Source organism: Thamnophis sirtalis, unplaced genomic scaffold (assembly GCF_051295495.1).
Source record: "Thamnophis sirtalis isolate CommonGarterSnake01/CBP01778 unplaced genomic scaffold, rThaSir2_p1.2 scaffold_10, whole genome shotgun sequence".
In the NCBI taxonomy this organism is placed as follows: domain Eukaryota; kingdom Metazoa; phylum Chordata; class Lepidosauria; order Squamata; family Natricidae; genus Thamnophis; species Thamnophis sirtalis.
The window spans coordinates 14,646,197-14,664,418 of NW_028261390.1; the positions used below are offsets into that span (position 1 = coordinate 14,646,197).

The following is an 18,222-nucleotide window of genomic DNA, read 5'->3' on the forward strand; positions in this document are numbered from 1 at the left end:
TCCCCTTCCCCCCCCCGGGCGGAATTGGGGAGGGGGGGTTGAAAGGTTTTTGGAACGCCGTGTGCTCTCTCTCTCTTTCTCTCTTTCTGCACACACTTTGCAGGGATCTGGTCAGTTGCCTGGAGATTTGAAAGGAAAGCTTTTTTTTTTTTGCTTTGGGAGACATCCCTCCCCCCTCCCTCCCTCCCCTCTTGGGGAGGGGGGCACAGGGTGGCCGGGGCGGGGTGGGGGGAAACTGGCATGGTTGGTCGCTTTACGGGCTGCAAGTTGTTCCGCCGGATTGGTGGGAAGAAGCGGGCGGTGCGGATCGCCGCCAAAAGGAGAAGGAGGTCCCCGTTTTTTCATGCCTGCCGTTTCTCCGGTCCTCCGCGAAGGTTTTACGGCGTGAGGAAGAGGAAAAAAGAAAACCAACGAGGCTCTGCGTGGATGGGGCAATGAGCACCCAAGCTGCTGGACTCGAACCTCCGGCGGTGGGGTGCTGGATGGATTTGCTGCAGCAACTCCCCGCAACTCTGGTGGCGATGCCCGGCCGCCCCCCGAAGTGACGCGAGGAGCCGAGCCAGAGGCTTTCCCCGGGCAAGCTGGACCGTTTTTCCTCTCGCCACCAGCTGCAGGCTCTTCCGGAGGCTTCAAAAACTCCCAACTCTCTCTCTCTTTCTCTCTCTCCCTCTCCAACCAACCTTGTTGTCTTTCTTGGGCTCCTTTTCGGGCGCTGGGTCTTGGCTAAGCCTCCCGGGGTTACCTTCCATCCGCCTTGCTTCCTTTCTTGGTTTTTTTCCCCCCGAAGCGGAGGAGAATGGAAGTTTTTGCCTTCGCGTGGCTCCTGGCCGTCTGTTGGACTCGAACCTGGGAAGCGGCGCGGGCGGATTCCATCATTCACATCGGTAAGGACGAGAGAGAAAGGCTTAAAAGCGCGTGCTTGCTTTGCCTTAATACTTCGCGGCTCTTTTCCCATCTTCCCTCCCCCCCCACTTCCCTCGGAAGGATGCTCTCCGCAGTCTTGGGTAGCTCTTGGAAATGAAAGCAGGAGGGTCATTTGGAAATAGCCGCGCCGTAGCTGAAGTGCCACCCGCGGGGAGTTCGGCATGGCCGGGCCAATGAAGCTGGAGGCTGGCCCGATCCTCTGGATAACTGTTTTGGGCATTGGGAGAGAGACTGAGATGGGTTTTGATCAGGGTTTTGCGCTCTCTCGCTCTCTCTGTCTCTCTCTGTCTCTCTCTCTCTCTCTCTGTATCTGTATCCGCGTGTGTGTGTGTGTGTGTGTGTGTGAATCTATCCCTCTCTCTGTATCCCCCCCCCCCTCTCTCTCTCTCTGTGTGTGTGTGTGTGTGTGTGTGTATCTCGCTGTCTCTGTATCTCTGTCCAAAGGATGGATGGAAAAATCACTGCCAAACGCCGGAGTTTGCTTTTTCCCCCCCAAAAAAATAAATCTGAAAAAAAAGGAGGACTCGGTCGGCGGTTATGGATCCCCTGCTGAAACCGCTGCCGTAGCGCCCTGAGTCGGGGAGTGGGGGTGAGGGGAAGAGAGCCTGAAGGATCCCTTGGCATACAGTGATCTCCAAGCCTTCCCGGGGCGCGCGCGCGCCACACACACACACACACACACACCTCTCACACAAACACAACAACCCACGTTGCTGCCGCACCCCCATCTATCCCTCGCCCCCCCCCGCACGCCTCCCCCCCCCCGTATTAGAGGAACAGGTGGTTTGGCAACGTGATTTCTTTTCATTTTGCCCGACTGATCTTTGGCTCCAACGGGAGAAGATTTTTAAAAAATCTCCACACGGCAGTGGCGGCCTCGGCGTTCGTCCCCCCCCCCCCATCTCTCTCTCTCTCTCTCTCCCTCTTGTCAATCAGGAAGGCACTTTAGCGCGAAGGTCGTAGAACGAGCAGCGTTTCCGGCAGGGGCTTCCAACCCCCCATCCCCCGATAATATAGCTGATGGAGAAGCGGGGAGCGGGGTGGAAGGGAAAAGCCACGCGTGACAGCCCGCTCCTCTGAGCCTTATTTCCCCCGGCCCCAGCAGCTCGGCAAGGGTTAAAGGACACCCCCCACTCCAGCTGCTTTGGGCCCCACCTATTGGCAGCAACACTGACGGCCACACGGGGGACTTGAACGCACGGAGAGGAGGTTGGGGGAGGTTGATTATGATTCACAGAGCTATCTGCAGCGAGCTCAGCTCGGAGTTTTCCTTTGCCAGTGGTGGGAGAGAAAGCAAGAGAGGGAGGGAGGGAGAGTTCAGCATCTGAGTGTAATTACACCTGTCCAGATGGAAGCAGGTGGTGACCTGGTAGGGGTAGAGGTACCACTTCTCTTCTTGTCCTCGCAGTTCATAGAAGAGAGTCCAAGTGCAGGCAGGAAGTGTGCTAAGAAGGAAGTAAAGCAAACCCCTGGGGTGGGATTAAGAAACCTCCAGCCTCCACTCTTGCTGACTGGCTGGGGAGGCTCCATTGGTGGTCCAGCAGGTCCAGCTGAGTTGAAAGCCTCCCTCCCTCCCCCTCGACAAACAGGGATCACGCTCCCTTATGCCACAGCTAGTGGCCAACTCCATCCACTTCCTTCCAACTTGGAGCCTGTTGGGGCTTCCTGGCTTAAGTGATTCCCCCCCTTTGGAAACATGTCTCTGCCAGTCCTAGGCTGCAGAGTATAATGCAGTGTTTCAACCAAGATGATTGGAGCCGAGAAATCCCGACTTTGGGGGTGGTTTGAGTCACCCTACTCATGTCGGGCTTGTAGGTAATGTTCAACTCTTCTTGTCTGCAGTAGGTAGAAGATGCTACCCTTGAGTTGCTGGGACTGAAAACTCTATCATGGTTCCTAATGTTAACCCCTTCCTCGCCTGAGCCGTTCTTTTATGAATGAACGGTTTAGCTGACTTCCCGTAGAATCCGAACAATCCATGATATATTAATTTCTCCAGCTGAAATCTTAAAACTTGCTGGGGAGGGGGGGGAATGCTGCTTTGGGGAGTGGGGGGGATGGGGACAGTGCATGCTTTGTTACAGCCACGTAGAATTCCTTGGAGAAAGGTTGGAGACGAATTCCCGGGTAGGGGACAATGATTTTCACCGATGAATAGTTTGTTTGTGAAAGAAAAGCTCTGGGCACCAGAAAAGCTCTTCTTCCTTTTCACGAAGCAAACAGTGGTGTGCACTGTTGCACTCTGGTCTCATATCAAACGGCTCCTTCTCCCTCCCTCCCCCCTCTTTATGGTAATCACGATTTATGTGGGTGCCTGTTCATTATTCATCGCTGGCCAATCGATTCCTGCAGATCATTTAGCTTTTTTGGGTTTGTTTTGTTTTAACATATATGTGCGTGGTTCCTTTCCATCAGCAGCACCAGGATTTTTTGCCTTGAAAGGAGAGATAGGAAGAGAATGGCTTGGAAAGAGAATTTTGCTAGGCGTGTGTCAAGTGGCACATTTGACATGGTGGTAACTTGGTTGCCCCAAAACTGGTAAATGGGTAATTGTCATCCACAGCTTTGTCTCCCCCCCCCCTCAAGTTATGGAAACTAGCTAGTCTGAAATAAGTAGCACTTTCATTTAAATTTGAGTCAATAGCTACTCTCTGTAGTTCCCCCCCAAAAAAAGAATTACAGTGGGTTTCTTCCCCATCCCCTCCACTTCAAACTTCAACTTCGAAAATGTTATAAGATCTGATTCTGGCTTTCGTGCTTGCACACGTGCGGCATCAATGCAAACACCTGTCTTAATAAAATAAAAAAATCCATGGAAGCAAGAACAACGAAAAAGCTGCTTTTGTTCATTTTACATTTCAGAAGAAGAGGGCCTTTATTTAAATAGGTTGAGATTTTTCTAAATAAAAACTTTTCAAAGGAAGCGATGTTCAGCATTCTGGAGAAGGAGATGTGAACAACAGGTATTACAGATATTTGGATTCTAAAAATGGAAAGAGTGAATAGTTTCCTACTCTTTTTTCCCCATTCTGCGCTGTATAATGTTATATAATAGTTATCACGAGAGGCAAAGTATCTGTATATATTTAGGAATTCATCCATATATTTATCCTTTTTTTCCCATTCTGCACTGTAGAATATTGTATAATAGTAATCACGAGAGGCAAAGTATCTCTATATATTTAGGAATTCATCCATATATTTATCCCTTTTTCCCATTCTGCACTGTAGAATATTGTATAATAGTAATCACGAGAGGCAAAGTATCTCTATATATTTAGGAATTCATCCATATATTTATCCGCCTTTTCCCATTCTGCACTGTAGAATATTGTATAATAATAAGGAGAGGCAAAATATCAGTATATATTTAGGAACATCCATATATTTATCCTTCTTTTCCCATTCTGCACTGTAGAATATTGTATAATAATAATAATAAGGAGAGGCAAAATATCAGTATATATTTAGGAATTCATCCATATGTTACCCTTTTCCCCTTTAACAATAGTTTATTGACTAGCTGCATATAAAATATTTAGGTATCCATTTAAATGTCCATCTTAACATACATCAGTTGCAGTAAAGGATACTGAGAGCTTTGATTATTATTTTTGGGGGGGGGGTGTTTGATAGTAAGCAAGATATAGAAAATTACTTTTTGCACCAATTAACTTTGATCAGAGTAGCATGGGAACGCTATTGCATTTTTTTTCTAAAGAATAAAAGTGTTGTTGATGGTATTTCTCTGCGTATCGGGGAAGAAATGGTTCACACGTTCCTGCAGCCAAGGTGGGAAAATCCCTTTATTAAGCCTGTTGGGCTTTTGATTCACATTAGGGGAAGATTTTTTGTGAAGAAAGGAATTGGGGGGGGGGGGAACCTTATTGACACTCTGTACTTTCTTGCTGTTCTTCCTTGAGCCTATGCATTGATTGAATAATTTCGTGAGACTCACATTACTTGATTGCTTAGAAGTTTCCTAATGATCTGCATGCAGTAAAAAAAAAAAAAAAAAAAAAGGAGTCAAAAGCCGTGAGCAGAATGGCAATGATATCCTGTTTTATGAGCCTATTGAAAAAAAGTTGCTTGGATTTATGCTGCTCCAGAGCTCCTAAGTCTTTGAAATTAGCCACGCTGCTTGCAATTGACTTTGTACGTTGCTTGTCTGATGGTTTTCTTCTTCCTAAATGCAATTGGACTTTGTAGCCCTGTTTTAATTAATCCGGGATTAGCCAGCATTTTTAGCCAAGCGCACCATTTTGGGTAGCACTGATGTTGTAATATTTAGGGATGTGAGGTTGTCCATTGATTTTGACCTCTTTAAGTACCCTAATGAGAATTGTGAGGTTTTGTGTGGCCTTGGTGCTAGAAAATAATGAAGAAAAATCTTCCCTGCAGTTAGAAGATAAACCCTTCTCCATAGAATATATGCCTGCATGCTGTTTCCTGCCAAAAATATATCCTGCATATGCTCAGACACTCTTAAGTATAGGATTGAGGTTTCTCTTTTTTAGGATGCAGCCATTCTTCTAGAGCAGGGGTGTCAAACTGAAGGCCCGGGACCAAGATTTGACCCGTGTGGTGCTTAGATCTGGCTCGCGAAGAACCCGCCCGCAGTGCCTTTGCCAGCGGAATGGGCTCCCGAGCTCCATTTTCAGCTGCAACTGCCTCCTGCAACCCTCTGCCAGCGAAAATGGAGCTCTTGTGGCCCTCTCAAGTTCCATTTTCACTGGCAGAGGATTGCAGGAAGCTGATGCAGCTGAAAATGGGGCTCGGGAACCCCTTTCTGCTGGCAAAGGCACCGCGGGCCACCACAGGCACCCCTGACATGAGTGAAGTCGAGGTGGCCATGCCCCCTCTGCATCCACCCCCACCCCCAGGTCAAACACACCCCTGATACAGCCCTCAACGAAACCCAGTTTGACACCCATGTTCTAGAATATTTTGAGATGGTTATTTTCCCTTTCAGTCTGCTTAAAGCAAAAGTGCATGAGAATTAGATGCAAATATGACAGGTTAAAGCTATGATGCTAACTTATTTTCTGGGAAGTTAAGAGTTCTATTCTCCAGCCAGAAATGCAAACAGTGGTTATGGTTGTGGTTTTCTTTTTCAATGAAGATTGTTCTGCACATGTGCAGAACAGAAAATCAAGATGGCGCCGCCGAGGATAGAACCAGGGCAATTACATGTCTGCCGGAGTTTACTACCTATTCAGCCGAACCGAACTGAACCGAACTGAATAGGTAGGAACCCACCTCTGGTTCCAAGTAATAGATCCACATCGAGCAAAAATTTCAAGGTAGATTCCTCAAATAAGCTTTATTGGAAATATCAGATTGGCACATATCTGGTGAAAACCGACCCAGAATTAATTTCACTTTTAATTTCACCTAATTAAAAGTGAAAGTTTCCCCCTCAATCTCAAACCATCGGTCACATAGCCCAATCGAGGCGCTGCCTGGTGGTCTGATGAAACCACTCCTCCGTTCCTCCGACCAGGTGTGAGAACATCCTTGGCTTCCAAGAAAATGTTTTATTTTTTATTTTGACTACACAACCCCAGCTACATCAAATCCCCCTCTTCCTGTCCCTCAGCTCCAGTGTGGCAGCATTGAAGCTCCAAGATGGCCTCGGCCAGGCCAGCTTCAGGGTTGACATTCAGGTTGTTCTTAGTTTGAATGATCTCTCATTTTTGTTCTTCGTTTCTTTAAAATGCCCTTGGTTGTTGTTGTTGTTTTAGATGAACTGAAGCTTCGGGAAGTTACAAACATTGACCCTGAAGCATAAAGGGACAGTTGCAAATGAAGGCTACTTGCCTCTTTATTTTATGTCTAATGAACAGCCACTAGACTAGCATTCTGCCTGCCCTCTTAGAAACATTGTGTGGTTTGTAACATGCAGGGTGTTATGTACTGTATATAGTTGTCTACTGACGTTCTCAGTCTGGTCCTCTATTGGAGAGGGAGGGTGTTCTCTCCTGATTGGTTGTGGGCTGATCAGCTTCCCTATGAAAGGAGCTGTGTCAGTCAGGGAGCAAGGCAGTATTGAATAAAGAACTGTTAGAAGTCACTCAGGCCTTGTCTCCATTCTTCACCCAGAACTTTTCTTTAAGGCAGTGTTTTTCAACCACTGTGCCGCGGCACACTAGTGTGCCGTGACATAGTATAAGGTGTGCCGTGGGAAAATTACTTTATATATAGTCAATATAGGCACAGAGTTAAATTTTTTAAACATTTTCTAATGGTGGTGTGCCTCGTGATTTTTTTCATGAAAAAAGTGTGCCTTTGCACAAAAAGGTTGAAAAACACTGCTTTAAGGAACTCATCAGGACACAGTGGCTTAAGATGCTGAGCCTGGTGATCAGAAAGGTTGGCAGTTCGGTGGTTCGAATCCCTAGCACCTCATAACAGAGTGAGCTCCCGTTACTTGTCCCAGATTCTGCCAACCTATCAGTTCGAAAGCATGTAAAAATGCAAGTAGAAAAATAGGAACCACCTTTGGTGGGAAGGTAACAGCGTTCCATGCGCCTTTGGCATTTAGTCATGCCGGCCACATGACCACGGAGATGTCTTCGAACAGTGCCGGCTCTTCGACTTTGAAATGGAGATGAACACTGCCCTCTAGAGATGGGAGGGGGGACTTTTACCAAGGACCCATATTAAGATGACAAGGCTGAGGTCCTCCTTTGTGAGCTATTCTGGAAGAGAAGTTGAGGCTTCAATGCTGAAAGGAAGAATGGTGTTCAGTATTACATTGTAACTCAAAGCCTTTGGATGCACAAAATATACCTTGAATTCTAGCACTCCTTTATCCCAAAGGTGCTTTTTCAGGAGGCAACTGGACTTTCTTGGTTTTTTTTTTCTTTTGAAGACATTTCACTTCTCATCCAAGAAGCTTCTTCAGCTCTGACAGGACAGTGGGGGAAGGGAAGGATTTATATTCCTTGGAGGCAGCTGGTCATCTGCATCCTTTTAGAGGGTCTTTGAAGCACTTGGAGGTTTATCTGTGTCCTCAGGGTCACCTGAGTAATGGTTCTTGTAGTCTGCAATTTTCTCCCCTGGAAATCCATTCCTACTCCCACATTCTTGGATGAGAAGCGAAACATCTTCAAAAAGAAAAATAAGAAAGTCCAGTTCAGTGGTGGTTTTCAATTTATTTTACTAACAGTTTGCTCGTGCTTGCATGACATTTTTGTGCATGCACAGAAGCTTCTGCGTGTCCACATAAGTGTCCGGGTGGGTGGGCGGAGCCTCCTGCCGCTGCCACTACCAGTTTTCCTGATCCGGAGCGAATCGGCAGAAATCCACCTTTGGTCCACTTCAGAGGTGGGTTCCTACCAGTTCGCACCAGTTCGGTAGAACTGGTTCGTCAAATCTACCGAACCGGTTAGAAGAAGTTCCACCAGAAAGCAGGCCACACCTACTACAGAAGAGGTTCCAAAAAATTTTGAAACCCACCACTGACACACACACACACATAACACACACACACACACAGACAGACAGACAGACAGACTCACACAGAGAGAGAAAGAGAAAGAAAGGAAGAAAGAAAAAGTGAGAGAGAGATGAAAGAAAAAAAGGGACAGAGCAAAAGGAAGGAAAGAGAGAGAGAGAGAGAGAGAGAGAGAGAACACATGGCCGGCAAGCCACTCCCACCAGGTCACATGGCCAACAAGCCGCTCCCACAAAGGAGGCCACACCCACAGAATAGGTTCGAAATGTTTTTGAAACCCACCACTGGTCCACTTGCTTCCTGAAAAAAGCACCTTTGGGACAACCATGACCAGGATGACTGAGAATCTCTAAGATGTTTAGCAGTCCTTCGCTTTTCATTTATGTTTATCACTTACTTTTCTTTCCCTCTTCTTAAACACTGCGTAAAGCAATATAACTGTTTGCTGCTCTAGTTCTGGTCTCATAAGTCATTTAATTGAAATTATTAAATAAATACCTGGAGAATTAGGCTAGGCTTACAATTATTCTAGAAACTGTTGTGTTGGAAGTAGATGAGTTAGACAAATGACTTTCAGGTCTTTGCATTCCTCAGAGCACCATATATTTAGCTCTAGCCACTTATGTTCCAACGTTCATTTGGCACCTGCAATGGACTGATGCATTTCCCTTTATTTTTCATATAGGCCAAAGGAAAACTGGTAATTGCAACATGTTAAAATAACTGTATTTTTTTTCCCTTCCATGGTGATTATAATTTGAGCAATAACTGTTACAGCAAATGGTAACTTTACTCTTAATAGTAATTTGAACGGTTGTGCTTAATGTTAATAGTCATTTAAGCGGTTCTCCCTTTATCACTATATTGCATCTAGAGCACTGAATTTTCATTGGGGTCCAATTGGACTTGCAGTTTTTTTCCCCTCTCTCGATCAGATTATATAGAGAAATATAGAACAACTGCTCTGACCGAGGCTTCCCAACAGCCTGCAACAAACTCCTAGTCCCAACAAAAACCCCTTTTATTAATTGACTGTGAATTCTGCTCGTTCACATCCAGCAAAGTCTTTCAAGGGAGGATTTACAGTCACAAACCTTATCTGGCTTGGAGAGTTGCCAGGCTTGGCAAGGAGTCTCAGGGAGTCCTGAACCAATTAAGCGAACTAATTGTCTCCTGCAAACTCCACTCCCCTTTCGCTCCTCTTATTTCCTCTGGGAGGGAGCCATTCGTCATCCACCTGTGGCCTTAATCCCTAGTCGACCCTTGTTCTTTAGTTGTTCCCTTCATCTGGCAACTCTACTCATGCACACACAGGCTCCAGCTGTTCATCTGTCTTACTGATGTCTGACTCTGAAGGCAGCTGATAAGTGGCATACGGCTCGGGGGCCCTCTCTGCCTCTGACACAGGCCCTCATCAGAGCCTTCTCCAGACTCCAGGACTGGCCCATGTTCCTCCCCAACCTCCTCACTGTCCGAATCCACTGCCCTCTCTGCTGGCTACTGGTGGACCACAACAATAACAACAAAAAAATGGGACAAATATATCGAAAATGTACTTCAAAGCTTTGTTGTCAAAATTAACTTTTTGTAGAAAAGAAGGGGGCTCCAGGACTGCATATTAGCAGAAGAAAGCTAGCAAGTGAAATCACGTACAGTGGAATTCAGCCTTTCCCAGATCAGTGCTTTGCTGAGCTACGAATTCTTCATACCCTCTCTGTTTTTTGAGGCTGCTGAAACTTCTGTTAATGGTAGCAAGCCAAATCAGTGTCAGTTCTAAAGGACATGATAGGTAATCTGCTCATTTAATTTAAAGGCAATGACTTTTCTAGAAATGTTAGAAACGAGGGATTTACATGTATGCACAATTTAAAGTGATTTTTTTCTTCCTTAGATGACCTTCTAGGCCTACCTTAGAAGAAAAATTTAATATGTGAAGAGACAACAAGAAACTTTACATTTTAATGATGGAACCAGTCAAGCTTTTTCTACAAATAGTGAATAAACTATGCTTTTTGGAGTGACCCTGCCACACTGCCTTGCTTCAATCATCCTTACCAAAAGGCTGGAGTGAAGAGCAGTTCTTTAAGGCTCTTTGAAAAGCTGGCATGGTGGGATCATCTAAACCTTGTGAACAATTATGCATACACAGTGGGTTAAGATGAAAGTGACCTCATAATATTAGAATCAGGACTATCCAGTGAAATAAACTGGTAAGAAATTCAGGACTGAACTGTAGAACAGCAGTCAACAACTGGTGGTCCATGGACCACTGGTGATCCTCAAGAAAATTTTGGTGGTCCATAGAAACATTATTTGCATTTTTTATATTGCACTAAATCTGGGGTCGTCAAACTACTGGGATGGATACATGCAATGTACGTTTGTGTTGCTGCAGAGAATGTCTCTCTTCGGGGTCTTTTTGGGTGGGTCGGAAGGGGGCAGAAATTCTGACTTGGGGTCTGCTTTGGCTTCCTGGTGCCGGGCTTTGAGCGAAGGCTGGAGGGGAGTGCCGCTGGAGGGCCTTGTTCCAGTGGGACTGCATCATGGCCTGGAACTGGCTGACCATCTCAGCCCAGTGAGATTCCAGGCGCCAGTATCTGGCCTTGCACCTGCAGGTCTTCTCTCCAGTTGGAAAGCCTATGCTCATGGTCCTCACTGAGGTGCTTCTACTGAGCCTCCTTCTCGGTCAAATCCAATTTGAACTGAGCTGTTTTGCCAACTCGTTCTCATGGTGGCTGCTTAGCTCCAACAACTGCTTTCTGTTGGGGCCCTAAAGAGCCCGGGCAGTGAGGCAATGTGTGGCTGGGAGGACAGGTGCGAGTAGAGGCTGGTGAGGAACCCCTCAATGTGAGTGACATCGAGTTGGCCATGCCCACTCAGTCACATGACGACCTAGCCACGCCCACCCAGCTGATCATTAGGCAGATCATATTAGTGGTCTGCGGGATTTAAAATTATGAATTTAGTGGTCCCTGGGGTCTGAAAGGTTGGTGATTTTCTTTCTTCTTCTAACGTTAATGACCACTGTCAACTTGGACAACATTCTAAGAAGATTAGAGAACTAATCTCAATGGGACATAAGATGACCGATGAGGACATTATGTCTACCTATTAACCTACAGCACTGAAATAACATGTCTGTAACTGATTTACTGGGGAATATCAACAGGAGTGTTCTTGTCTTGAGTATTATGGTCTTGCTATTGGCACACATTAAACTATTATGGGAGAAACCTATGGTCTGATCCAGCAAGTTTCATGTTTTTGAAGTTTTATTTTCAGTGCAGGCATCCGTCAGTTATTCCTCCACGATGCAATAATTAAGATACATTGAACTTCTCACCTTGTCTTCTTGGTAGAACCATAGGACATTGCTACAGTGATGAGGCTTATCTTCTAAGATCCATCATCTAAAAGACTCCATCTGTAGATAAATTTGTCTATCAGCCTCAGTTGCTATTTTTGTCCTTCGGTGACATTTAAATAGAAATGCAATCATGGCTAATCACGTGGTTAGGTTCACTAGTTCCTAAGCCTCTATCTCATTGCCCCACTCTCTCTCTCTGCTTCAGTTACTTTTTACAGAGCAGTGCCATAAATGTGCCAGTCTCTGGAAATACAGATATGGTATTCTCAGATTTAGTTCATCATGCATAGCAACTACTACATTTATCTGTGTTTGATGACTGGCAGATTCAATTGTCATTTTGCTTCATGAAAAAAAAAAACCATTGCATACCAGAAGATATGAAATGTTACATTTGCAGAATTTTCATAGGTAGCTGGGGGATGTAGCTGGGGGATGGTAGTGTTCAGTTATCAAACACAAAAATATGCATGTGTGAATTAGCTCTCCATTGTTCTACTTTTTATCATCAGGAATGGACAGAGATTAATTCTGATCTCATTGAGTGAGAGCTTCTCATGGTCTTAGGTTACTTGTTCCTCTGCGACGTTGCTCTTTGAATCTCAGGAACAAAGTTTGTTAGTTGTCTTAATGAGGTGTGTGTTTTGGGTGCAAAAAGGACAAATTGTCCCCTATCAAAAGATTAAAGTCATGCAAAGCCTTGGATTCTATTAGAAGAAGATTCTTTGAAACGTTTAAGGACAGAACCAGTTTGCAACTCTATAAAATGGCTATGGTATGTTTTTTCTAGAAGCATGATTTTGGTGGCTCCTATTACGGTTGGTGCTGTGGTAAGGCAGTGGTTAGAATGCAGGAAGGTCATGTGGCCAGTATGGCTATGAACCAAAGGTGCCCGGAACACTGTTACTTTCCCACTGAAATGGTACCTGTTTATCTACTTGCATTTGCATGCTTTTGAACTGCTAGGTGGGCAGGAGCTGGGCCGAGGAACAGGAGCTCGGTTCCACCACAAATCCGTGAAGCCCTTCTGCATGGAGACATAAGCGCGAAGACTAAATCGCGCGGTTCTAAGTGCTAGGGAAAAACGCGACCCTACCGCGATGACATAATCGCGGAGGGCAAAATCGCGCATTCCCAAGCACTCACTACCCTAAACCTAACCCTAAACCTAACCCTAACCCTAACCCTAACCCTAACCCTAACCCTAAACCTAACCCTAAACCTAACCCTAAACCTAACCCTAAAACAAACCCCTAAACCTAATCCTAACGCTTACCTTAAATGAAGTCGGCTTTCTGCCGCGGCGCCGTTTTAAAGTGCCCTTATGTTGCCGTGCTGTTGTCGCGGCAGTGATGACGCGCGGCGATGATGTCGCGGCTTTAGCGCCGCAATTTTAGCGCCACGATTTTGACCAGCGCGGTTTTGTCATGCCACGCAGGAGCTCAACCCATTGTGTGGAGCTCAGGTCTCGAACCCAGGCAGTATTTTGCAAGCTAACTCTGCCCATTGCTAGGAGTTCAATCTTAATGGGGCGCAAGGTTGGCTCAGCCTTCCATCCTTCTGAGAGCCCAGATTATTAAGGGCAATAGTAAACCACTAAGAAACTGCGGTAAAGCACTATGAAGCATACTATAGCATGTAATATATACAGTAAGTTTAAGTGCTATTGCTATTTGGGAAAGGGAGCAAGTGCAATCAAGAATTTTAATAGGATTATATGTTAGTCTCACTACACCCTACAAATCTATTTTTGGGAGGGATGGGTGGTTGAATTGGAAGCCCTGAATAATCTTTAAAAAAAATACAATTTTCAACAGCTTAAATATCATCATTTCTGGAGAAAAATGGAATTGCAAAGCACCCGATATTAACTGTAAGTGGAATAAATGAAATCTGGTTCCAACATAGTATCTCAGTGAAATTATTCAATTAATTATTGTGTCATTTTAGCCTAATGATAAATGCATGCATATACATTATATACATTACATTATCATATAGCAATAATATCTGATGCAAATGACCTTTTAAAAAACACCCTAATGCCAGTTTACATAAAACTATTTATCTTGAATATATTTCATGACCTTCCCAGATCTATGGAGATGGCTTGGCTTATGTTAGATTCTTAGCTAATATCAAGACATCTGCGCACATTAACGACATCTGTCGTTATAGTATGAGTTTTATGTAACAAACACGCAATAAATGTGCCCATTGGGTATCTCCCTCCTTTGTCTTCAACATCCTCTGAGGATTCTCTGACATTACCTTCAGGAACTGCTCTAGTTAGCTAACCTGGGAAGCATTTTAGCAGCTGTGAATTGGAATATGTAGGGATCCCTCTGGGTTTACTCAAATGGAATCTTTTCACCTTGTAGAGGCAAGCCGACATGTTTCTCTTCAGGTAGGGCCAAGTCATTTCCATTTTGACCATCTCAGTTGGATAAGAACTTTCTGTGCCACTGTAGAAAAGAATAGAAACTGTTCTTATTGGCCTGAAATGAACCAGTTCTTCTTTAGCCCTGCATTTCATCAAAGCTTCTATCAAAGTGAAGTGTCTCTTCAAAGATTGGACAAAGGTAACAGACAATGACATTCCTCTTCGTTCAGTGAGAAGGTAACTTTTCCTAAGAAGGAGAGCAGTGATGGTGTAATGGATTATTACAAATGGTCATCTTGACAATATTATGCAGTGGAAGGAAGGTCATATAATTGAAAATTATAGGGCCTACTTCTAACTTTACATCTCCTTTCAGTGAAAATAAAGGTAAAGGTTCCCCTTGTACATATGTGCTAGTCGTTCCCGACTCTAGAGGGCAGTGTTCATCTCTGTTTCAAAGCCGAAGAGCCAGCGCTGTCCGAAGACATCTCCGTAGTCACGTGGCCAGCATGACTAAACACCGAAGGGGCATAGAACGCTGTTACCTTCCCACCAAAGGTTGTCCCTATTTTTCTACTTCTACTTTTTACATGCTTTCGAACTGCTAAGTTGGCAGAAGCTGGGACAAGTAATAGGAACTCACTCCGTTACATGGCGCTAGGGATTCGAACTGCTGCTCTGCCGACCTTTCTCATCAACAAGCTCAGCTTCTTAGCCACTGAGCTACTGAGCCATCCCATCAGTCAAAATAGATCTGTCCCAAACATATCTCATGAGAGAAACTTCTGGTACCTTCACATTTATGTGAAATATAGAAGGCTGCTGCCACATGACGGGGTTTTTCTGTCCCAGCACTAATATTTTAAATGGCCTCCCTTTGGATAAAGGGAGATTATGACAGCCTTCTAGAAAGCAATAAAGGTAGAAGAATTCTAGAGGGTCTTCAGTCCTTGTGTGTTGTCTTAACTGCTACACTGTTAATTGCAAATGAGCTCTTAACAGATGGGCTATAGCTAACATGGGACTGCTGCGATACGGATTATTACTGTGTTAGGACAGTATGGTGTTACTGTATGCTTTATCTCCTAACCTGGAACTTTAAATGTTTTTGTCATGGATGATCTATTGTTCATTTAGTATACCCTATTTTTCAGACTATAAGACGTACCAAGATTTCAAAGAGGTAAGTAAGGGGAAAAAAAGGTTTATCCTCCCCGCCTCCCTGCAGGCTTCATCAGGGTTGGGGTAAGGCAAAAATGCCCCCATCTTTGCAAAAAAATGGGCAGAAAACGGGCTGTTTTTTGCAAAAAAAATGGAGGTGCTTTTGCCTCCTCCAGCCCTACTGAAGCCTGCAGAGTGCTGTTGGGGGCTGGGGGAAGGCAAAAATGCCTCCATTTTTGCAAAAAATGTCCCATTTTTCACAAAAATTGGATGCGGGACGTGGCTTTGGGAGGCTGAAAATGGCTGTATTCAGTGTATAAAATGTACCAACAATTTCACGCTCTTTTAAGGGGGGGGGGGAGAGATGCATCTGATACTCCAAAAATATGATAAATACATACATTTCTGAACACATAGAGCAAAATAGTTTACAATTGAATATTGGAATGTGAGTGGTCAGTGAGCCTAATTATCTTAGTTGTTTAATCCTTTCTGGAAGGACTGGAACAATTGCCTGATCTAGAAGGCTTGATTTTACCGTTCTGTAGACTTTCCAAGATCATCTTTGCATTGCATAAACAGCCATTTCACTCTTCCAGCTGTGAAAAGTCTGTGAATGCATAGAACCATGCAGATCACCTAATGTGCTTGTATTACATGAGGACACAGCTGCATCAACACACCAGAGAGACTACTTCACTCAGGCTGATGGCCTTTGTAAAGCACCCTAGGAAATGATTTATCCAGTCATAGCATTGAATCAGTTGGAGTCACAGAACATCTGGATTCAGAACTTGACCAGGGCAAGTGGAAAATAATGTTTATTGATTTAAGGGAATAAGCAAGAGCTTATTTGCTATTTTAAAGTCAAGCTGAACTTAAATTCAAGGTTTCAGACAGTACTGATAAAACCAAGACTGGTGTACAAAATAAGTAATGCCATCTTGGTGACCCATGGAACTTGACAATGCCCTATAGAGGGATCTTAGACAACTTGACATGGCCAACTCACTGCAGCCAGCTTGCCATGGGACATTTCTTCCCAGAACAAGAAACCATATCGAAGAAATGGTGGAATACAATCCATAAAGAAAGGATGCCAAAGGAGGGGCAAAATGAAAGGTGAATAACAAAAAGTAAAATAAATATTTAATTACTTTAAGCAATTTAATTGAATCATTGAATTGTCCCATTGTGAGTTGTCTGGTGGCGAGTTGGCCAACATGGCGATTTGTCCCATGGTGAATTGGCTGTGGCGAGTTGGCCAATATGCTGATTTGTCCCATGGTGAATTGGCTGTGGTGACTTGGCCAATATGGCGATTTGTCCCATGGTGAATTGGCTGTGGTGAATTGGCCATATGGCAATTTGTCCCATGGTGAATTGGCTGTGGAGAATTTGCCAATTTGGTGATTTGTCCCATGGTGAATTGGCTGTGGTGACTTGGCCAATATGGCGATTTGTCCCATGGCGAATTGGCTGTGGCGAGTTGGCCAATTTGGTGATTTGTCCCATGGTGAATTGGCTGTAGTGACTTGGCCAATATGGTGATTTGTCCCATGGTGAATTAGCTGTGGTGACTTGGCCAATATGGTGATTTGTCCCATGGTGAATTAGCTGTGGTGACTTGGCCAATATGGCGATTTGTCCCATGGTGAATTGGCTGTGGTGACTTGGCCAATATGGTGATTTGTCCCATGGTGAATTGGCTGTGGCGAGTTGGCCAATATGGCGATTTGTCCCATGGTGAATTGGCTGTGGTGACTTGGCCAATATGGTGATTTGTCCCATGGTGAATTGGCTGTGGTGACTTGGCCAATATGGTGATTTGTCCCATGGTGAATTGGCTGTGGTGACTTGGCCAATATGGTGATTTGTCCCATGGTGAATTAGCTGTGGCAAGTTGGCCAATATGGTGATTTGTCCCATGGCGAATTGGCTGTGGCGAGTTGGCCAATATGGTGATTTGTCCCATGGTGAATTGGCTGTGGTGACTTGGCCAATATGGCGATTTGTCCCATGGTGAATTGGCTGTGGTGACTTGGCCAATATGGCGATTTGTCCCATGGTGAATTGGTTCTGATGAGTTGGCCAATATGGCGATTTGTCTCATGGTGAATTGGCTGTGGCGAGTTGGCTAATTTACTACAGCCTTTGCCAATTAATGTGAAAACTGCATTTGCAGTAGTATGAATTCCTCGGGGCTGGTACATCTTCCTAATATTCATGGCAAAAATAAAACAAAATCAGGGCTAGAACTCCATAATCCATTGTAATATAAAGCAATTGGGCTCATGATATGGAAGAGTTCATTTTGCTTTCTTCATTAAATAACTCTTGCGATTTCAAATGGGAAGAGATGTGTGGTTAGGTCACATTTAAATGACTCATAACCAGTTCTGATCATCCTTTTATTTAATTATGTGAGCTACTGAGTATGTTCCAAGATTGCACAGAATGAGGGGTTGGACTCAGACACCGGTGATTGCTTCACCTTAGCAGTGGCAATGCATGAAAATTAGATTATTGGTGATGAGCATACAAAAAGCATGTGCATACAGAAGCAGAGCCAGCAGTGAGCTCAAGATTTCGGATAGATAAAGGAACTAATAAAGGAAAATATTTGTAGTTTAGGGTTGACGTGAGGGGTCCTTGGTGCTCTCTGAGCTTGCTTGTTTTCCTGCAGGTATTTCATCACCCAAACTGAGTAACCAGTTTGGGTAATGAAACATCTGTAAGAAAACAAACAAGCTCAGAGAAAACCAAGGACCCCTCAAATGCAGGAATGTTACCTTGACGCCCTGTTATGGTGCAATATTCCTTTCATGTATTCATTCATTATATTTATATTCACCGTGATCAGTGTGGTTTCAGCTTAAATAACATGTGAAATGGTGTTCAAAACTATAATCGCATGTTATGTTGTCA

The 18,222-nt window shown here is 44.5% G+C and overlaps 1 protein-coding gene across 1 annotated transcript in view; it reads left to right on the forward strand.

Annotated features, from left to right (window-relative positions):
* The first annotated feature begins 291 nt into the window (after positions 1 to 291).
* The window catches only part of GRID2 (glutamate ionotropic receptor delta type subunit 2), a 1,117,957-nt gene continuing 1,100,026 nt past the window's right edge, over positions 292 to 18,222 (forward strand). The window contains exon 1 of the mRNA XM_087724106.1: positions 292 to 884. Coding sequence (XP_087580232.1) covers positions 797 to 884 — 88 coding nt within the window. The 5' untranslated portion in view covers positions 292 to 796. The remainder of the gene's footprint in view (positions 885 to 18,222) is intronic.